Raw genomic sequence first — 23,286 nt, 5'->3', positions numbered from 1 at the left:
GACACAGGCTCTGGGACACAGAGACTAGTCTTTCTAGAAACTCAATCACAGACACACACTCAGGGACACAATGACACACATGCACGCTCCAGAGCTCATGTAAAAGATTGTATTGCTCTGAGAGCCTTTGTTTCCCCCCTCTCCTTTTCTGCCTCGGCCTCCCACTGCACCTTCTCCCCTTTGCCCCCAATACACCCCTTCTCTCCTCCACCGCACAGTGTCCTCCCTGTCTGTGTGTGTGTGTGTGGGGGGGTGGTGGAATGGGCCGTGGGGCTGGAGAGGCAGCTAGTGCACAAACACGAGAGTCAGGTGCACGAGCTGGGGCTAAAACCGGGGGCACTGATGGCTTCCTCTCCTACTTCCACATGCCCTCGCCTTCTCTCCAGCTTCCCTGCCGGGCCAGTTTCTTTTGCTCTTGGTGCACATGTGAATCAGGTCTCGTGTGTGTGTGTGTCCCTGCAGAGATGGCTCTAGTTCTCAGGCTACCAACTGCACCCCCACCCCTTCTCATGGAGCTTTTCTTTCAGGTTCTTTACTGCCCCAATCGCCCACAATAATCACACCTACTCAGTCTCCCTCTGCTTCAATCTTACCACTGCACGACTGCCGTAACCTCAACCTTGAGTAATGCCCTTTCACCCACCACGGATCCTCCCCTGCTTCTGCCACACTCCCGTCATACCCCTGGAATCAGCCTCCTCCTCTCCAACCCTTCCCTCAAGCATTCACTCCTCTCCCTCATCCTTTCCTACCCCCTTCTCTTCCCTCGCCCAACTTGCCTCCACAGTCCTAAGGCTGTCATCAGGTGGGTCCTCCGGCAGCAGGGGGAAGGGGCTGGGCAGCATGAGTTCTCGCGTGGCCACGGCTTTGACCAGCAGAGTGAGGGAGGGTGATGGCATGACCACATAGAAGGTGCTGGCAGGAGCTCTCTGGGTGCTTCCTCGGCTTAGGGGCTCTCCTTTGGCCAACAGCAGCCACTCTCGTTTCTGAAACAAGGGAAGACATACACCTGGATTCATCTTCCGGCCATGTGCAGACCTATCCCAGTTCGGGCTGCTGAGTTCCTCTTGGGGAGGCAGGGAGGGCTGAGCTCACTCCCTTTGGCCCTGACAAGGAAGGGCTTCCTGCTTGAATCCCTAGTACTGCAAGGCGCTGCTCTGCCCGGTCGGCAATGCCTCAGACAGAATACCTCACAAGGACTAACAACCAAGAGACATGAGCTATCCTTTAGCCTGATGGACAGGTCAGCTCCAAACCCAACCCCCTGCCATCAAGTGATTCCAACTCATAGTGGCCCCAGGTAGGACTTCGGAGGCTTTGTAAATCCTTATGGGAGCAGACAGCCTCATCTTTCTCCTGAGAAGATGCTGTTGGGTTTGAACCTCCAGCCTACTGTTGGCAATCAAAATGTTTACTGGACAGCACCTCCAGGGCTCTAAGGGGCCATCCCAGAGGGAGCTGATGTATGGATCACTTGGATCACTCGGTGGGAAATGGTTTGTGGCTATTTTAATATTTTATTGTGATTTGGGTGAAAATTCAGAGCAAACTGGGTTTCCATTCAATAATTCACACACATTTTGATAAAATGCAGATTTTTAGGGGCTATAAGTGAAACAGAGACTTCTATCTGCATGTCATGAAAAGGTTGGTCTTATTTTGAGGGTGAAAAAGTTTGCTTTTTGTCTTGCAAACAGCCAGGGTAGAGGAGGGTGTGAGGAATATCCTTGGAATGTCCTGAGAAGGCTCTGGACTGTGGTGAGGTGAGAGGAGGAGAAGGCTGGCAAGAAGAGGGCAGTCCTGGTATAACAGGAAGGGAGGGAAGACTGGGCCCAGGATCCATTTCCCCACTTTCAGGAAAAGAAAAGGGTCAGAATGGGCTCTAAGTGAAGGGTGCCCTAGAGCAGAGAATGACACTTTGGTGCCAGGGAGAGTGGCCAGGCCAGGGCAGGGGTAAGGAGAAGGAGCACTTCCACTTCCAAGGCAGCTTATCTAGGCACAGCCTTTTAAGGTGGCCATGAGGCAATCTTCTGTGGCCATTTTTTTTGTTTTCAGGGAAAACCATGAAACTTCAGGAAATATGTAGTCATCTGTAAAGCGTGTCCTTCTGCTTGAAGAGATGGTCGATTGTATCTAGTACAAAGAGAGTCGTCTCCCTGCTGGATGGGATGAAAGAAAACACACTGGCTCGACCCACTGTAGTTTATACGGAAGGTTGGAAGAAGACATAAGAAGAAAGGCTAAGGGAAAAAGAGATTTTTCTTGGTGGGGAAAGAGATTTTTAAGGAGGTAGAGGAAGACCAGAATGTTATGGGGCACAAGTGGGAAGTAACAGAGTGAAGCAGAAAGAAGATGGCGAATGCCTGGTTGTTCCACCCCAGAGGGATGGTGTGGGGTGGGGGTGGCATTTGGCCACATGATCATCCTTGGGTGCAGCATAGACGCTGAGGGGGCTTGGGAGGTTTCGGGAAGAGGGAAGGCACCTACTAATCATCTCCAAGGAGAGGCGATGTGGCTGATTCCTGTGGTGGGTGGTCTGAAATTGACAGACGGGGTTGGCAGTGTGGAGGAGCCTCCCTAACGTGTTGGTGGGGGTCAGGTGATTTGGGCCTAGGCAAATCAATGAACATTCCTAGGATGCTTACCGTATGCCAGGCCCTGCGCTAAGAGTTTTAGGGGCGCTTTCAGATGTCTGGGTTTCCTAACACTTTGCTTATGTCCGGAGATGTGATGGCTTCCTGAGGAAGACATCCAAAATGGGATGGAGAATGTGGCCAATGTGTGTCTTACCCATCAAACAGGAAATCAATGATCTAGAAATCCCAGTATGCTTGGGCTTGGGTATAGCCCCCTACTCAGAGGACTTGACCTCTTCAAGCCTGGACAGAATGTTCTCTGGAAGGAATAGCTTGGAAGGTGCAAGTTTACCCAGGGCTCTCAATTTTATGGCTCAAATAATTTCTCATAGGGGCTCAGCTCTTGGATCTATATTTTCTTTCTTTTTTTTTTTTTCACAAGAGAAAAGCTTGTAGTTAGTTCAGAGATCGTTTGCTGGCCCTTAGGAGCATTTTCCAGTCCAGTCTGTTGGGGCACCACACCCTGGCCCCAAAGTCCACTTTCAGTATTCCCTGGGGACCTATATTTTCATACATACGTATCTTTCTATTTTCACGCATTTTTGTGCTTTATGTGTAGTTTATACACTGATGGTTTATAAAATTAAAAATTATATCGAGTGCCTATGACACCCCTAGGAGTGGCATGTAGGAATCCATTAGTCATGTTCTTTGTCTGGCAAAGGGAAAGTTTGCAACCTAATGCTTGTCCAAGACATGGAATGACTAACTCTTCCAGTTTGCCTTGTGCCAACTCATTTCGGCACTGAAAAGCCTCTGTGCCAAAGGTCTGTCCCATGCAAATTGTGACCACTGGTCACCCTCTCAAGACTTGACTAGGCCTGAGACATCTAGCCACTGTGGCAAGTCTGCAGAGGCTGAGAGGCAGCCTGACTTGATGTAGAAAATGATGACTACCTGACCTTTGTTGCACCTTAGCTAGTGGTGTCACTGTGGTGGGTGTCACTTAGTGGAGCCATGTCCCCCCCTGTATGGGCCATCTCTTAATCACCCTAGCTGGAATCTGGGGTACTGTGTCTGTTAATTTTAATTCTAGAATAGTATATTATAGTTATAAATGGCTTAAATGTGAGATTTCTTAGATGATATGAATACTACCAACAGATTATTTTGTAAAATCTTTATACAGTGAATACCATTATTATTAGTAACTGAGTAGAAGCCTTTCAAAATTTTTCTCTTTGTTTTAATTATTACTTCATTCTCAAACTCTTAAACCCCTAATGACCACAATGTTCAGACTAAAATGCCAGAAATTTGATTAAATTGGTGACTCAAAAAATACTAGCAGCAAGAAAACAGCTTGTAGCACACGCAGACAAAGCTACATGATTTGAAGCATCATTGTAATTGGGTGCTAATGATAGTTTGAACTGGAACATATTAAAACAAACAAAAAACCAAGTCCAATGCCATCTAATAGGTTCTGACTCACAGCTTCTAAGCACGTAGAGAACTGCCGTCTATGGTTTTCAAAGCTGTAAATCGCTAAAGGAGCAGAAAGTCTCATCTTTACCCACAACGTAGCTGGTAGATTTGAACTGCTGACCTTGTGGTTAGCAGCCCAGTACATAACCCACTAAGCCACAAGCACGACTCACTGAGCATTACTCAAAACCAACGTCACTGTCATCAAGTCAATGCTGACTTCTAGTAACCCCATTGGTCAGGGTAGAACTGCCCCTGTGAGTTTCTGAGACTGCAACTCTTTACAGGAGTAGAAAGCCCAGTCTTCCTCCCTCAGAGAAGCTGGTGGTTTCGAACTGCTGCCTTTGTGATTAGCAGCCCAAAAGGTTAAAAAAAAGAGAATAGGAAAAAGACATTTATAGAGGTACAAATAGAGGCATGCACATATGTAAATATATAAATAGGGATGTAGGTCTATGTACATATATTTAAAGGTTAAGTATTAAGGCAGCAGACAGACATTGGGTCTCTACTCAAGTACTCCCTCAACACAAGAACACTTTGTTCTATTAACCTAGCATTCTGTGATGCTCACCTTCCCGACAAGATCACTAAAGTCAAAATGGGTACATAAGCAAATGTGGTGAAGCAAGCTGACGGGGCTTGGCTATTAAAAGATAAAATGCCTGGGATCTTAAAGACTTGAAGTTAAACAAGTGGCCATTTAGCAGAGCAACAAGTCCACGTGGAAGAAGCACACCAGCCTGTGTGATCATGAGGTGTCAACGGAATCGGGTATCAGGCATCAGAAGATGCCAAACAAACAAATATATTGATGCAAATGATGTAGACAAATGGACATTCCCTCCCAGAAGGGTCACAAGGAAGGCACAAGTTAGGATGCACAACTCCTCTAGTTCTGTAATGCTTCCTCTCCCCCACGACATGACCCCAGTTCTACCTTACAAACCCAGTTAGACCGGAGCATGCACACTGGTACAGATACGAGCTCAAGACACACGAGATCCAGGACAGATAATCTCCTCAGGAACAGTAAAGGGATTAGCGGTACCATGAGAGTGGGGGAAGGTAGGGGAGATGGGGGAGAACGGGGGAACCATCTACAATGATCATATAACCCACCCCCAGGGGGACAAACAACAGAAAGGTGGGCAAAGGGAGACAAACAACAGAAAGGTGGGAAAAAGGCAGTGGAAGATATGAAAATAATAATAATTTATCGGGGCCCATGAGGGTAAGAGGGTAGGGGAGGAGGGAAAAAAGAGGAGTTAATACCAAGGGCTCAAACAGAAAGAAAAAATTTTGAAAATGATGATGGCAACATATGTTCAAATGAATTTGATAAAATTGATGTATGGATTGTTATAAGAGCTGTAAGAGCACCCAATAAAATTCTTTATTATTTTAAAAAATAGCTTAGAGTTTTAGCTTTATGGGTATATTGATACATGCAAGCAGGGTGTACACAAACAATTTTGCTATAACAACAGGGATATGTTTGTAAATCAGAATAACTTTCTATTGAAACCTCTATTAAATTTGCATAGGCAGTCTGACAGTATCAGCCAGTGTGGTCTGCACCCCTGTGCTCCCCTAGTGACCCACTGCCTCACTGTTGTGGAACAAATACACACCTGCTACGTTGTGGAATGGTTACAATCCTGGAAGGCTGCACATGGAAAAATCGTGATCCCTGCATTTGGATGCACTGATGTTGAGACAATAGTCAAGATGCTGTTAGTGCCCAGGTGTGCAGCAATGGAGTGAGGCCTCTCAAAGGTCATGCAAGGTTGATTTGTGAACTAAGCCCAGCAGCGGGTAAAAAAGGATGATACACTCATGCAAAGGAGCTTTATCTGAGAGATACCAGGTTGGTACAGCACCCCCAAATCAATCAATATCATACATCACATTCATAGACTAAGGGGCATAGATGTATAAGAAGCAAGTGAAAATATCCAACATGCTTTCACGATGAAAACACTCAACAGACGAGAAGTAAAACTAGGAGCTCTGTCACTTGAGGAAGATCTTTCTGAGAAACACCCAGTTAACATCAGACACAGTAGAATGGACTCTCCCCAAGAGCAAGACAAGGAAGCCTAGTCTCAGCACTTGCACTCACGGTTTTCCTGGTGGCCCCGCCAAGGCAAGTAGGCAAAAACAACAAAACAAAAAGAAACACAGGGCATCTAGATTAGAGAGGAAGACATAAATCTATCTTTAATATATAGAAAATCATAAGGACTTTACACACAAAAGTATCAGAATGAATGGGGTCAGCAAGATTACAGGATACAAGAGTAATAAGTAAAAAAACCCATGGTATTTTTATACACATTATGAGGCATTACTTTTGCATCTGGGGTTTTGATCTTTAGGGAACGTGACTCAGCCCAGACAACTGATTAGTTGGGCTGAAGACTGGTCTAGCTGCACAGGCTTGGGGGCAACGCTGGAAGGGGAAGTAGATTCTCTTTTGCAGTATAAATCTTTATAAAAGAGAATCATGTAGCAGTATCATTTACTGAGTTCTCAATGGGCAGTTCTTGTTCTATAGGACAATGGCAAGTGTAAGAGAGGTTTTTTCTATTCTGTTCCAGTAAGGTGGTTGGGCCTTCAGGATTGAAGATAGAAATAGCCGCTTTGGAAGACAACTCCCCACCCAAGCTTGTATTGCTAAGTCTATTGTGTATCTGGTGATAAATGGAAGCAACAGAAATGGGCCACCCCAGGAGGATGAGGGGGAGCTTGTTGGCAACTGGGGAAAGAATAGAGGCTTTGGGGTTTTCTGAAATGTCAAGAGACCTGGCCCCCGTGCACACAGTATCTTGACTGGGCGGATACTTATATGATAGACCCATGGGAGGCAGACCCTGACAACTCCAGCTTAAGACTCGCAGCAAAAGCTTCCTTGACCTGATGCAATCCGAACGGGAGGGCCAGGCACCTTAGAACCGGCCATGGTAGCTCAGACAATGGGCAGCTGAGTGGCAATGGCGGTATACTGAAAAAGAGGGGGCCACTTCCAGCATTTTCTGGACTATGTTATCCCTCTAGGATTCTGAACATGGCCTCCAGGAGGGAAGAAAGGCACTCACAATGACACTGAGTGTGTCAACGTCCTACCACTTGGCAACTAATATTTTCTAAATTCGAGTTAGAAAAATACCATCTTGTGATATTTCTTATCTAACTGCACTACGGTGTCATTTCAATCTGTTCCAGCTAAATGTGATGACAGGCATACAGGTAGGGAAGAAGCAAAGAGGATGAATGGAGTTAGACTCTGGGGTGGGCAGGAAAATCATTGGAGTGAAGATATTTAAGCAGAATATGGGGAAAATGAGTAGCTGTTTGTCAGTGGAACAAAGATAGTGGAGACGGAATAGTAAGAGAGAAGGGGTGGCAGCATGAGACAGGTTAGCACATTGACAGAACTTTGATCATATTACTGTGGCTGACATGGAGGACAGAGGGGCATTTAAATAGATGAACCCAGAACAGACACGGCTGGATCCTAGGAAGGCCACTGACCCCATGCTAAGCCGATTGACCTGGGATCTGCTGCTCCATTGCAAATTCTTCCCTCTCAGTGCATCCTCCTTCTCTATCTCCCTCTCCTTTTCTTTCTTCTGTTTTCCTTCAGTGGCTCCTGACCTGCCATCACCCTGCTCAGCTTGGACTCTTAGTTTGACTCTGAGCCTATATAACCAAGGACTTTCCACTTCCCCACCCATTTATCATCCAACCAGCTCATCGCCTGTGTACTCAGACCCTGGCGGGACACATTCTGGCATGAATCCTGTCGCTTCTGTGGCAAAGTAGGGCAGACATGGCCTGTACAGTCCTGGAATGCATCTCCAGAGACGCTGACATTTAAGTAGGAAATGGGAAGGTATTTTCAGTTCTTTTTCTAGTTTACACAGCCATGACTTTGTAAAAGAAATGAAGTGAGTCATTAGCTATATAACAGGGGAGGGGCACACAGTAGGACTTGGTTATGGAAATGATGTTTTCCTGGCAATTGATTCATCACACTAAGGCTTGGAAAATATTAATTTTAGGTATTTATATACTTGCTCCTTGCCACATTCCACAAAGCAACTAAGCCAGTTAAAAAAACTGCAAGGCAAGAAACAGTGATGAAACCATGAAACTCTTAATGACATGGTTGATCTGGAAACCATTATGCTGAGTGAAGTTAGTCAATCCCAAAAGGGCAAATACTGTACGAACCCACTGCTGTAGGGACGGGCACCAGGAGGGGAGCAGGCTCAGGTTTTCCGCCATCCAGTCTGTGGCCGGCTCGGCCAAGAGGCTTGGTAGAGAGTCTGACTGGTGCCCCTGACCATGTTCCATTCACTCTATGTGGGTATCTTGAAGGCCACTCTGGCGGAGAGGTTCTCTCATCAGCTGGGATCAGATTTTGGAGAGAAGGGGAGGGGAGGATGACGCCTTAGTGGCCGCCATGCAAAGGTATGATGAAGTCCCCCAGAACTGGCAGACATTCCTTCCAGAGGGATGAGGGAGACTGGTGGGAGAATCAAGTCAGGAGAGGGGAAAGGGAGCAGACACATCTCAGAGAAGACAAATTTATGTCTGCTGGCAAAAAAAGGGGGAGGACCAACTTCCTAGGCAGGGGAGTGGGGGTGAGGGTGGGTGGGGCAGGGAAGAGGGGAGAATGACCAACAATATTTTTAAGGCCTTGAGGGGAAGGGACGCCTGGTCCTGTGCTCTTAATAGGCCACATTAGTCTGAGCTTCTGTACACCCTCCGTGTACCCCTGTGCCATCGAACCCTAGGGCATTGGACCCGGCTCTTCAAAGTAATGCAGGAAGGGGGCTGAGGAGCAACACTCAGGACTGGAGTAACTCACGCTGAGGGCTGTAGCTGACGCAGCTTTGGAACATGCGTGAAATGTCATTTGAACAGTTACCCAACATTGCAGCTGCTGAGTCCTGGTTGGCTGGCACTGAATGAGCACAATTTAATTGGTCAGTGCTGACTGTGGTCAGAGGAACTGCTCTAGAGAAGGGGGTGTACGAAGAGATGGCATTGATTATTGAGTAAACCGAACTAGGGTTTGCGCTCCTTGAACGTGAAATTGAAACACGGAGGAGCCAGTCAATGGTTGAGAGCAAACCAGGATGTACCGTAGTTTGTCTCACCAGATGGGATATGCACAGGGAGAATAAAGGAACATTTAATCAGCATCTACTTCTACATCTGGGTGGACTGGAGCAAACTGGTTCGTCCCCCTGGCCAGAACCACCGGAGCAAAGGAAGGAGAGAGAAACCATTCGCCGAAGGCCTTGGAGAGGTGCTGCGGCAACAAGAACTCAAAACTCAGACCTACTGAAAAACTTGCCGGGAAACAGAGATCACAGCCATCTTTTGGCGGAGGCTTCCAGGGTGAGGGTGGGGCGTCAGGTCAATTTCCTACTTAGCCCCTTTGCCCCAAACTGGAAGGAACTGCTTGGAGAAGGAGGCAAAAATACCCAGGCAGAAATCTCTGAACAGGCTAATGTTTAACAGGATTTGGAGACAAGAATTAGAGTTATAGAGTTGGGACCTTCCAAGGGAGGGGATAGATGGGCTCGTCCAGGCTGTTGTGGTAAAACCTGGAGGGGCAGAAGCAACCCCGGGGTAAACAGAGCCAGCCGTAACTAACTGCAGCCCAGCTTTAATGCAGCACAGTTCCACCTGAGTGGACTAGCTTGACCGGTTACGACTCTTTCTGTCTAGTTCAGGAAAGAGTGAACTTTCTCTAGGGGAAGCCAATATCAGCTGGAGCCTCTACAATTTACTTACTTACAATGTATCTTATACTAAAATATTACCAAGTTTGCCAAAAGTCAGGACCAAAATGTCTGAAAACCAATGATAACAAAAACAAATCTATAGGTGGACCAGGTATGGTATGTAGCTGACCAGAAATGTCACAGAACTATGATTACTATATGTGTATAAAAATCTGGACAATTTCTCTAGCAAATTAGAATCTGTAGACAAGAAACAAATGGAAATTGTAGAATTACAAACCAACAACTAAGTGCAAATCATGTGCCAGGCAAAAGTGACACGTTGTACATAGTACTATTATTTTAAAACCTTATAAGGTGCATTTTATTATCTCTATTCTACATGGAGTCCTGGTGGCATAGTGGTTACCTATTGGGCTACGACCTACAAGGTTAGCAGTTCAAAACCACCAGCAGCTCTGAGGGAGAAAGACTGGCCTTTCTACTCCTATAAACAGTTAGAGCCTCATAAAACCACAGGGGTCACTATGCGTCACCATCGGCTTGATGGCAGTGAGTGACTTTTTACAATTGAAGAAGGTAGCACGTGACCAAGAGTTGATGGTATTAAAGGAAGATGATGTTCAAGCTGTACAGAAAGCACTAGAGAAAAATAGGGTCCCAGGAATTGATGGGATACCTGAAATGCTTCGACAAATGGATGCAGTACCGGAGGTGTTTACTGGTCTATACCAAGAAATTTGGAAGACAGCTACCTGGCCGGCCGACTGGGAGAGGTCCCTATTTCTGCCCAACCTAACGAGAGGTGACAGAACGCATGTGGACATTGTCAAACAGATATATGATTAGTATAATGCTCAAGCAAAATTTGGCTGAAGATAATTCAACAATGGTTGCAGTCATACATCAACAGGGATTGGCCAGAGGCACAAGCTGGATTCAGAAGAGGATGTGGCATAAGGACTTTCATTGGTGACATCAGATGGATATTGGCTAAAAACAGAGCCTACCGGAAAGATGTTCACCTATATTTTATTGACCATGAGAAGGCATTCAACTGTGTGGTGGCTCATAAGAAAGTATGGATAACATTGAGAAGAATGGGAATTCCAGAACATTACATTGTGCTCATGCAGAACAGAACAAGGGCGTGGCATATGATTTACAATCAGGACATATGTACATCAGGGTTGTATCCTTTCACCATCCTTATTTAGTGTGTATGCTGAGCAAACTAGGCTTGGTAAAGTAGAGGTCAATGAAAAAGGAGACAGATATACAGGGGTAATAATACTGAATTCAAATACAGCAATGCTGGTGGGAATGGCTCAGGGCCAGCAATGCTTGGTTGTTCTGTTGTACACAGGGAGACCACACACCAGCACGGACTTGATGCACCCAATAACCACCACCACTGCATGGAGGACCTGGACAGGAGTTACTGGTGTATATCTCTGCCAGGCACCTTGCCTTTCTTTCTCACTCTGCTTCATTTTTATTTCCTTATAAAACTTTCAAATACATTTGTTTATTTGCTGTTGGGATTATCTACCCAAAACAACTCAACCATTTCTACATGTACAATTCAGGGACGCTGATCACATTCTTTGAGTTGTGCAGCAATATTTTCACCCTCTTTTTCTGAACTGTTCCACATTAGCATAACTCACTGTCCCATGAGATTCCTGTTGAATCTTTTGAGTTGTCATCACCAATTTGATCATATGGAGGTCACCCTTCAAAGGGCACCATGCCCAAAGGCAGATCTACTTTCCAATGTTGTTCAGTTTTAAAGATTTTGGGCGATATTTTAAATTTTAGGTTAAAAGGTTTTCTTAGGGCAATAGTTTTAAGGATTTAAAGGCCCTCCGTGGCTCCAGGAAGTCTAGAGTCCATGAAAATTTGAAATTCTTCTCTGTATTTTTCCCCTTTTGACCAAAATGCTCAGTAACAGTAGCCAGGTCTTCTAATCTCATGACAATTAGCCATGCATTCCAGAACCTCCTCTTACTCCTTCCTGACTCTCCCAAAGGAAGTGTCTTCTCATGCCAGCTCTGCTCCTGGGTATAGTGAAAAAGTCGAGACAGACAGAGCCTGAGAGGAGCGAGGACGAGGTCAGTGGGGCTGGGTAATCTACACCACAGGCGGACAGAGGGAGGACGCAGACAACCAGAGGAAGAGGCGAGGAGATGTCGAGTTTGAGGGTTTGTCTGATAAAAGGCTCTTGGAACAGCTCCAGGTTTGAGATAATCAGAAAGTGGAGGAAGAATGCCATCATGGGTTATGAAATAGATTCTCTTTGGTGTCCTATGAAAGACGCAAATAACCCACCAAGCCCTGAGGACGATATTCCCGCTCAGAGAAGCCAAAGCACAGAGAGGACCACAGGGCTGGCCCCACCAAGAGACATGCCGTCCCTCACTGACCCATCGCGCTACAGGGCAACACTGGAGATACAGTGCGGGGATTGAGCCCAATCTGACCCCACCACACTGAAGTGAAACACTAAGGGTGTACAACAGAACAGCAAGGGGAGCAGAGCAATGAATGCTCCAGGGAGTACCAAATAGACTTTGGGGCCAGGGTGTGGCACCCCATCAGACTGGACTGGGAAACACTCCTAAAAGTCAACAAACAGCCCTTGAACTATTTACAGGCTTTTCTTTTTTTATTGTCGGTTTCTGTTCTTGTTGTTGCTTTGTCTGCTTTTCATGCATATTATTATCTCTGCAGGTCTCTCTAGATAAGACAGGCTGGATAAACAATTTGGAGGAGAGAACAATGAGATCAATGGTTCTGGGGGGACATAGGAGAGGGGGAAGATGGGGAAAGGAAGTGGGTATTTACAACCCCAGGGACAAGGGAACAACAAGTGATCCACAATCAATGGCAAGGAGGGTGTAGGAGGCCTGGTAAGGCTTGATCAAGGGCAATGTAACTGAGAGGAATGACTGAAACCCAAATGAGGGCTGAGCATGATAGTGGGACAAGAGGACAGTAAAAGGAAATAGAAGAAAGAGCTAGGAGGCAATGGGCATTTATAGAGGTCTAAATACAGGCATTTACATTTATAAATGTATTTATATATGAGGATGGGGAAATAGATCTATGTGCATATACTTATAACTTTAGTATTAAGGTAGCAGATGGACATTGGTCCTCCACTCAAGTATTCCCTCAATGCAAGAACACATTGTTCCATTAAACTGGCATTCCATGATGCTCACCTTCCTGAAAAAAGTAGAAAAGAAAGAAAGAAAGACACAAATAAAGACCTGAGCATTTTACCCTGGGGCCTCTGAAGCGTGCTTCCTTACATGGCACTGGCGCACAGACGAGATCACGTGGGGCTGTTAGACTGTTCAGAGTTATAAACAGAGGGCCGCACCCACGCTTAGACAGGTTACAGATCTGGCCTTTGTTCGCACAACTGGGAGGTAAAGCAGCCTTCTGGAGTCTGGAGTCGTCTGATTTTAAAGCCCATGCTTTTCATTGACATTACAAATTAAATTTTATCACAACAGATTAAAAACCACCTTGCCACAGCGCCCTGCAAAGCAGGAGTAAGGAAGGGGAGGGCCTTCTACGCTGGGCTTAGATTTGGCTTGAGGAATGAAGCAGTACTGTAAGAAAGGGGCAGAAAACGGGAAAGAGGCAACCATGTCATCTTGGAGTAGGGAAGTCAAATTTGCAATTTTAGACTTTGATCCAAATCTTTTAAACTATTTGAAACATGCTATTCTCTAAAAAGGAATACATCGTGTAAATAGAGGAATCTGGAAAGGGCTCTCCCCAAAGGAATAGCACTTGAGGGGGCCTTTCAGCCTTGGGTAGGATTTGCACACGTGGAGATGAGAGAGGGGACAGTGTGAGCAGAGCTTCAAGGGGGAAACATATATAGGTTTGCATATGAATCTGGTTGGAGTAGGCCATGTACGAAGAGCAGCGAGTAACGGGAGACAAGACGGGACCTTGGACACTAGGCGAAGGACTTTAGCGCACGGGCAATAGGCCGCACCCTGTATTTTAAAGCGGAGGAGCGACAGAATCTGCCCTGTTTCACGATGAACCTGGTGACTGCCCAAGGACTGGATAAGGAATGGGAAACCCAAAAGCCATTGAGGCAAGATGACTACAATGTTCAAAGAGAGAGGCAAAAAAAGAACTGGACTGACAGGAAGTGATAGGACATAGCGTCAGGAAGAATGGAGAGGACAAGGCAAGGGCAGCAGATGCTGTGAGAACAGAACAGGCAAAGCTTAATAGTTGATTTGGTACTGCACCCCAGCAAAACACATCATCCGGAGACTGCTTCCACGGCTCATCTGGTGCCTGCGTGCATGGTAAAGTGGCAGAGCAAGACATCGGTGGTCTGGAGGGAAGCAGGACTAGAGTGTGCTGAGGAAGGCAGCGTGAGAACAAGCAGTGGGAACGGGAAGGAAAGGACACTTTCAACTGATGATCTAAGAGGAAAACTGATGTGATTTGGGGCTGAAGTAGGTTGAGGGTGAGGTAGCTGGAAGTAGCTGAGGTTTCAAGCTTGGGTGATTAGACAGTGGTGGTAGTGCTATAAGCAGAAAGACAGAAGTTAGAATGAGAAGTTGCCTTAAAGGGGAAACATCATAGTGAGAAACAAAAGGCAAAGGAGTTCTGCAGGGGCTGACCTGACACCAGCTTCTGAAGCGTACAGGAAATCAATGTACGAGGGAGAACAAAGCCATGGATGGAAGTGCTGCACGCTTGTCAAAGAGGGCCCGGAAGGACGCTTTCAAGCCAGCCTCGTCATGTAGTAGGCGTGCAAGGCATTGTGCTCACGGATGAGTAGATGCAGGTGCAAGAGACCTCCCTACGGGAACACACTGCTTTTCAGAAATTTGACTGCCTGGAGATGTTCTGGGGAGAGCAAGGCACAGAGCCAGGGAAACACGGCTTCTTCCTTTTCCAGAGAAAGGAGAGCGGTCTCTATTGAATAGGGATGCAACAGGGAACCGTAGCACAAGGTGGACGCGCGGAGCTGTGAAGAGTATTCAGTTGACTCTGAGGGAGTTCAGGTTCCGTGATGTGAAGCAGCACTGGGTCCAGGTGAACGAGGCATTTGCCGCAGTGCTGTCTTCTCTACTTATCTGGTCACACTCAGAGAAGAACATTTCTCAAAGAAGTTAAAACTAGGAACTCGTGAGAACAGAACAAGATTCAAATTCTGACTCACCCTCTTCCAGTCGTTATGTGACTTTTGCTAAGTCACTGACCTCTTTAGACCCGAGTCTTCCTCATTTGTTAAAGTAGATACAGTCATCTCTCTCCCCCGGGTATTGTTGAGAATGAACGAGAGAAAGTTTGAGAAACACTTGGTGAAGTGATCAGCACTCAGTAAGAGCTCCAGAAAAGAGTAGCAGTGAGGGGCCAATCACTTATTGCAAGACTTTCCATGGGAGAGAAATGGTAAGGGGAGTCTCTATAGGCCTCCAAACAGTGACTGGCATATTGTGCTCAGTAATTATTTGTTGAATAGGTAAATCCAGAGTCTTAACCTCCAAGTTCAAAGACAGAGAGACATGGATCTTGTGCATATGAACTAGGATGGAAGAGAATAGTTTTTTCCTATTTTCATTTTTAAAGGTTATATATTACCTCATTGTTCAGCCAAACTTGAACACTCATCATTTTCTGTCTAGATTTACCCATTTAGCTCGTTCTTGCTCCTTTGGTTGTTTTCACTACTGGAAATCACTCTGAGAGGAACCTGGGGTCCACACATCTTTATTCCCTTTTCTGATGCTTTCTTGGATGACTTTCTTGGCCACAGACTTCCAGTATTGAATGTTATTGTTTCCAGAAAATGTACACTCCTTGTCGCAATCTATGCAAAGGCCAGCATGTATTTAAAATGCCGCATCCTTCTAAGAATGTGTTTAAGGCACTTGAGTGATGTATCATCCCTGAGATGCTGAAGACTCGGGTGCAGAAAAGAGTAAACTCAGCTCAGGGCCTACCAGTCAGAAAGCGTTGTCTCTGCTCTGGAAGAGAGGAGATGGTGCTTCAGAAAGGAAACAGGAAGTCAGTGGGTGGATACCAAAGGGAGTGTGATCTTTGAAACAGGAAAACAAGAAGTCTCTTACTGATAGTGAAAGAGTCACTGTGGTGCTGTCCCTGTCACCCACATCCTAGTGAGCCCAACTGTCCATCGACATCCATCTGGGAGGTTTTGCCTTTTCCTGAATCATATTTGCTGCTGCTGGATTTTGCTTTCTTGTTTTATCTGTGTGCTCTTTCAGTTTTTTCCTATTTATGGAAATAATGGCTAGGAAGCGATGTGATGCTACTTGATGCTTTCCCTCTCCCCATGCTGATCTCTTTGTGTCCCTCCCGCCCCCCACCCTGCACCGCTCCCCGCCCTCAGTCATGATGGTCTTTCACTCTTTGGTCTTCTCTCAGCCTCAGGGGCTTTGCACGTGTGTCTTCTCCTGTACTGAGGATGCCCTTCACCTGGCTAATTGCCGTTCATCTTCTCAGTCTCAGTTTAAATGTTCCCTTGACAGAGAGGGTCTCTTATGGCAGTCTTTTCTTTTATTCCAGAAAATGATTACAAGTTGATTTGGGCTCAGGGCAGCCCCAAGTGTCATAGAACGGTAGGGCTTTCAAGAGTGAAACATTTCAGAAGCAGATCACTAGGCTTTCCTCCTGAGGTGCTCTGAGGGAACTTGAATCTCCAGCCTTCCAGGTAGCAGCTGAGTGGGTATTATAATGAAATGTGCAAGGGCCTAGAGTTAGAAAACCGAGAAGGAAGAGCATACTCGGTATATCTTAAGCTGAAAGAACTGAAGGAAAAATTCAAACCTTGATTTGGATTATCGAAAGATTCTGTTGGCAAAATATTGAAGGTATCAGGAAAAATAAAAAGAAGATAGAAAGAATGCATAGTCACCATTCCTAAAAGAACTAGTTGACACTCTACCATTTCAGGAGGAAGCGTATGATCAAGAACCAGTGGAACTGAAGGAAGAAGTGTAAGCCACACTAAAAACATGATACAATGACACTGAAAACAGAAGGTCCTTTATGCTCCAGGGAAATGATTGATAAGCTCCTCTACCATAAGTTAACAAGGTGAGACAGTGGCAGATAAAAAAAAAACCTAGATTCAGGAATGTATTTTGGGCTCCCACTTAATCCTAGTTCCATTATAAGAACAATTTGTTCTCACTGTATGGCCCCTCTCGATAACTGCTCTCACGAAGGAAACACAGAAGATATAGGTGCTATAGCAAAGTGTGGTGAAGAAATTAGATGGTGCCCAGCTATAAAAAAAGAATAGCATCTGGAGTCTTACCTGGTTTTCAAACAAGCAGCCATCTAAGTGAGATATCAACTAAGCCCACATGGAAGAAGCACCCCAAAACCTGTGATTCAAGGATTGAATGATATTAATCCAAACCTGATGGAGAGAATAGTATCAGAGCTTAAATGATGAGATTCTGGTGTACAAAAGGCTATGGATGCTTGTGGAAGCCCTCAAATACACATGTAATTGCAGGATTTACAAAGGGAACAGGCCTCCGGTGAGTTCCCTCGAACCATAATTGAGGGATGGGAATAATCTGGTTATCAGAGTATTGGAGAGAACCGTGGTACATTAAACTAGGAAAACTGGCTGGAACGGTTAAAACCTTGTCACTTGATCTCTCTTCTGGTACACTTGGGCTTGATCTGTTTTCTCACACTCTCTCTCTCTGCGTGTTTTTTCATATTGGGGTTTATTTCTGTTGTATTTTGTTATTGTGGGTAGCCGTCTTGAAATTTCGTTAGGTGTTTTCCTGTGTTTTGCAGTGTATGAAACCCAGGCTAGATGAACCTATAGAGCCAACTAGAATAAGGGTTCCTGGAAGCTACAGTACCAGAGGTAGGGGTGAGGTGAGGTGGAGAGGGGGCTGATATCAAGGAGTTCAAGAAGGAAGAAAATGTTTTTAAACCGATAGTCTAGCAATTGTACACTACTGCTCGATGTGATTGAACTATAAAATGGTATGATGCATGGATTCGCTCCTAATAAAATGGTTTGGGAAAAAAAAGAAGAGTTGTACAATCATCACCATAATTAGCTCCCCATCACCCCAGACCTCCCCTGCCATATCCCCATGGACCCATTATACATTTACTGCCTATTTAGATTTACCTATCCTGGATTTCACATACAGAAAAACATACCAAAACCGACCAACAATAACAAAGTAAAACAGAGAAAACGCTGCCAAAAAGCAGCAGAAAATATTAAAAACTAGAACAGATTTAAAATGGGTCAGCAGGGAGAGAAAATGATCAGGTGTTAGATTCTTACCTAGTGGCTTCTGCAAGAACCCACTTTCCACCCACTCTGCACTAACCCACGCTTTGGCATTTTCAGTGGCCTCACAGGCAGGTGAAAGGTGGACACTGAGTAAAGAAGACTGGAGAAGAACTGATGCCTTTGAAGACTATTAAAGGTACTGTGAGCTGCCAAACAAACAAGCACATCTGTCCTGGAAGAAATGCAGCCAGAGGGCTCTCGTGCACTTTGGACATGATATCGGAGAGGTCCTGGAAAAGGACAGCGGGCTTGGTAAGGTAAAGGGCCAGTGAAAGGAGGAAAACCTTGATATGACGGAGCCACACAGTTGCTGTACCAAGTGTCTAAAACAGCGGTTCTCAACCTGTGGGTGGTGACCCCTTTGGAGGGGTTGAACGACCCTTTCATAGGGGTCGCCTAATACATCCTATATATCAGATATTTATATTACAATTCATAACAGTAGCAAAATTACAGTTATGAAGTAGCAATGAAAATAATTTATGGTTGGGGAGTCACCCATGAGGACCTGTATTAAAGCGGCATTAGGAAGGTTGAGAACCACTGGTGTAAAACATAGCAACAATTGTGAACATGGCACAGGACCAGGTAGTATTTTGTTTTATTTGTACATAGAGTATTTTGTTTTGTTTGTACATAGTATTTGTTTTGTTTGTACAACAACAATGGGTAGCAAGGTCAAGAGCCTTACTGCTACAATCGGAGGGCTCTAGGCCAATCTTGTAAGAGTTTCTATCTAGATTAGCATAAGCATCCCAGTACGGCTCCTTCCCCCACTTCTGTAGTTATGCCTGCCACTGTGATCTATTGATCTGCTCTCAGTTATGTTGTTGTGACCATTTCCCTTGTACTCCATGTCCTGTTTAAGTGGCTGTGTTTCTGTAGATCCTTAGGTACCATGATAGCCTTGCGCTGATAGTCTCCCTCATCTAGAGGAATTCTCTTCGTCTTGTTGTATCCTCTTGAAAGCTGAGTAAATGTATCTCTATAAATTATATTTGAATCTGACGTCTCTTCATCCTTAGAATACTACCACCTAAGAATAGTGGGGGGTTCAAAAAGTTTGTGGGAAAATTCCACTATCCTTTAATCCCATATTCTCTGAACTTTTGGAAGCCCTCTTTTATGTGTGTGCATGCTTAGCTGTTTCTTCCGTTACAGAGTAAATCTCTTGAGACCATAGATAGCGCTCTGATGTTACCCCTGAGTACATAGAGCCCGCCATGAGTCTGGTACACACCAGGTGCTCTCCATCTAATTAAACCACAATGGTCAGCACAGTGTTAGGAAGAAGCAGGTTTTAAAATACAGTTATTTAGGGAAAATTTTTCTTTTGTCATTTGAATTCTCAGCCTACAAAATCAGAGATTTTCCAATTTAGCTATTTAAGTAAATAGCATGAAATCCACAGAGGTAAGTCAGATTTGCTTAAATGTCAGAATATTCCCAGTCTTCATAGCCCCTCCCCCGCCCCCATCCCCGGCCCATTCTACTTGAGGACCGGGACAAGTGTGGGCTTAGAACAAGACTAAGTTAGCTGCTTTTCTGTGGTTGGAACGTCAACATTCGTCCTAATCCTCACCTGAGAAATGGGTACTCACCTGCAAGCTGTGACACAGAGCATGGAAATGCTTCTGATTTGTCTCCAGCTCATCCCAGTCCAACTGCCAACAGCTTGTGGGTCTGAGAATGAATGGGAGTCCATACATCAGTGACTCACAGACCCCACTAAATTTTAGAGCCCTGAGAAGACAATGAAAGACTCTTTAGTAACATTCAGAACCTGCACTTAAATTCAGCTTAAGTCTAAGACCCTATTGCAGAAGTCTTTTGGTTAAAACACTAAGCAAAACCAGTTGTCATTGAGCAGATTTGTCGCACGGGAACCCAGTGTATTTCAAAGTCCAGTGAGCCCCATAGCTTTCGAGGCTGGGACACTCAGAAGCAGAGTGCTGCTGTGCCTTGTGGGGGTGCACTTCAAACCCTTAACCTTTTGGTTAGTAGCCTCGTGCTTAATCATTTGCATGGCACAGGGACTCTGTATTTAAGTTGAGTCTTAAGAATTATTTATTTTGTATGGCCAGCACTTAGTGTGGTATTGGCACCAGGAAATTTGCTAATCAATGAGTACAGTAACCACCGGGAGTCTATTTCTTCTCCTGAATCCATTCCTTCTGAGTGGTTTCTTTGGACATGCTCCCATGAGCCTCTGCTATCTTACACAATAGTAGGCTAACTCTCTGCATCCCAGACCTGATTCTTTTATGGAAAGGTGCTGGCAAAGGATACACATAAGATGCTTCTTTGTCAGCATCCCTCATCACAAACCCCTGGACAAACTAACTCAGGTACCTGCTCATTGATCACCGTGGACAGAATTAGGAAACAGAACATAGACCTTTGCCCTTGTCACTAATTCTACCCTATGATTCATTCCCTGGAAGCCGAAATTTTAGTACTTAAAGGAATGGGAGTGAGATAGGAATAATTCTATGTATTGAATTGCTTGCTTCTCCAAGGGCAGATCTCTGTCTTGCCACCTAAACATAGTAAGCATTCAATAAGAATCATTACATGCAACATTTTTCATTATCTGTACATTAATTTTTTATCTTGTTTATCTCTATGTTCAGAGACTTTTCGGATTTCCAATCCTCATCCAGACCCCAGAATATTCTACCAGGGCATACCCTCCACCAGCTGCTCTTTGAGGCCCGTTCATGGAAATGCTGCTTCGGAAGTGACCTCTGTCGGCCTGCCACTCAAGAGATGCCCTCCCTCTCTGCACTACCTCGCCGTGGAACCAGGAAGAAAAAGCATGTACATGGATGGGAGGTTCTTTGGGGCCCATACTTGACTACTTGGAGCTTGTAATGAGAGTCTGATGACTGGGAAGGCATCTGGTAGATGGTACTCAAGTCCCCTTTGGGGTCATCCATTCTCATGGAGCCGTCAGCTGTGCCAGGGAGCAGGGACGGGCTGAGAAGTCGCTCCTGGAGATCGCATTTCAGACACACTACAAGAAAAATGACATTGGGGGAGGGATTATGGGCTACAGCTTACCTCAGGCAATGTGATTAAGAGCTAACATCTGCTATCCTCTTCCTCTACCAGGCAACTAAGGGTTGGGAGGAGACGGGGAGTGGGAAGAAGAAAGCAAAATGGGTTTGTGAATCTACACCATCTCTATGACTTCATAGAACAGTTCGTTTGTCTTCTGGTTCTGACATGATTTTTGTATATTTGTTCTAGGGCTGGCTGAGCAGTTGCCTCAGAGTGAGAGTTGTGTCTTGTGATCTAGCCTGAGAGGAACACTGTCCTCTATGGGGAGCCGCTAACAGGATAATGTGCAGAGATCTTTTGGAGATCAAAGGAGAAGCTAGTCTCTGCTTCTTCCTTATGGTTGGCTAAGGGAAGAGCCAGAAAGCAGAAGTCAGGCGGGCAGTCAGCTGACAGATAATTTCTCCGAGGACTCTTTTAGGGACTATTTGGGGGGAGGGGAGGAATAAGTTCCTGAGTCAGTTTATTTTTCAGTTCCCCAAAGAAACTTTAGTATAAGACTTTTTTTTTCAAAACCTTGGGCCTTCCCTAAGGTAGATAACTATCCTGAGGAGGACTAAGACTTGCAAGACAGCCTCATCTCGATGTTGTCCTCTTTGGTATTAGTGCTTTTCTGCTAGTAGATACATTCCCACCAGGCCTGGATTCTTGATATTACAAAGATGCTGTCATGTGTTTTAAATATACACCCAATTTGAATACTGGTAACAGACTTGCAACTTAGAAGAGGTTCAGAACTTATGAGGAGGCTACTGGTTGGTGCTCGTGATGTATCAAAATGACTGGACTAATGGCAATTTGATGTAAAAACAAAAGTAGAAGTAAATTAGGAAGAAAAAATGGCAGAGGAGGTGTCAGATCCAGTCAGCTTTCATGGGTCCAGGGAATTCTGGGCGAGACAGCTCTAGGCCTGGTGCTCCCTAAAGCCCAGGAAATGAGTAAGAAGGGCTTTGCCCAGGGTTGCTGCTGCTAGTCATTTTCTGAGTCTGACTTCTCCACTCCTGGGTCCTGGGCCTTCAAGACAGGGTAGCTGTGTTTCTTTGGCTGAGGCCCTCAACCTTGGTTGTAAGGAGAATCACCTGGGGAACTTACAAAAAAAAAAGAAAAAAGACTGAGCCCTAATCCAGACCCATGAAATCAGAAGCTCTGGGGATGGAGTCCCAAACCCAAACCCTAGCCAGTACCATAAAGTTGATTCGGACTCACAATGACACTATAGGATGGAGTAGAACTGCCACCTCTGGTGGGTTTGATCCACTGACCTTTTAGTTAGCAGTGGAGTTCTTTAACCACGGTGTTACTAGAGATCCTAGGATGGGGTCCATATTAAAAAAAACCTCATTTCCATGTCAATGCCAACTCATAACAACCCTATAGGAGAAAGTAGAACTGCCTCTTGAGTTTCCAAGACTGTTGCTCTTTTTTAATTGAAATTTTCTTTTTTTATTAATTGGGATTTAAGTCATATCATAAGGGACAGAGACCAATGTACATATATTTATATGTTAAGTAGAAAGATAGCAGAAGGACTTTGGACCTCTACTCAAGGCCTCCCTTAACACAACACTTTGTTCTAATAACCTGGCATTCTTGGATATTCACCTTCCCAACATGATAGCTGAAGACAAAATGGGTGCATAAGTAAATGTGGTGAAGAGAGCAGATGGTGTCCAGCTAGCAAAAGATATAACATCTGGGGTCCTACAGGCTTGAAGTTAAATAAGCCTTCACCTAGCAGGGAAGCAAATAAGCCCACATGGAAGAAGCAACAAGCCTGTGTGATCATGAGGTATCGACCGGATCAGGTATCAGGTGTCAAAAGATCCCAAACAAACAACTATGGTATATCAATGTGAACGAGGGGGGTTGGAGTGGACCCAAAGCCCATCTGTAGACAATTGGTTATCGGACCCCCACCCTGAAGGGTTATAAGGAAGGGAGGATCCAACCAAGGTGCAGTACAGTACCAACAAAACACACATCATTCCTCTAGTTCCTGAATGCTTCCCTGCCCACCTCCCGTCCCACTACCCTGACCCAGTTCTGCCTTACT

General features: G+C 45.2%; 1 protein-coding gene across 1 annotated transcript in view; it reads right to left on the bottom strand.

The window, feature by feature from the left end:
• M1AP (meiosis 1 associated protein) overlaps positions 1-23,286 on the bottom strand; it is a 119,381-nt gene that overhangs the window by 3,491 nt on the left and 92,604 nt on the right. The window contains exons 6-8 of the mRNA XM_075556898.1: positions 21,027-21,189; positions 19,775-19,916; positions 780-986 (exon numbers count right to left, since the gene is read on the bottom strand). Of these exons, the coding sequence (XP_075413013.1) occupies positions 780-986; positions 19,775-19,916; positions 21,027-21,189 (512 nt within the window). The remainder of the gene's footprint in view (positions 1-779; positions 987-19,774; positions 19,917-21,026; positions 21,190-23,286) is intronic.

The sequence above is a fragment of the Tenrec ecaudatus genome, chromosome 8 (genome assembly GCF_050624435.1).
Source record: "Tenrec ecaudatus isolate mTenEca1 chromosome 8, mTenEca1.hap1, whole genome shotgun sequence".
In the NCBI taxonomy this organism is placed as follows: domain Eukaryota; kingdom Metazoa; phylum Chordata; class Mammalia; order Afrosoricida; family Tenrecidae; genus Tenrec; species Tenrec ecaudatus.
This window is presented reverse-complemented; position numbering and strand designations above follow the sequence as displayed.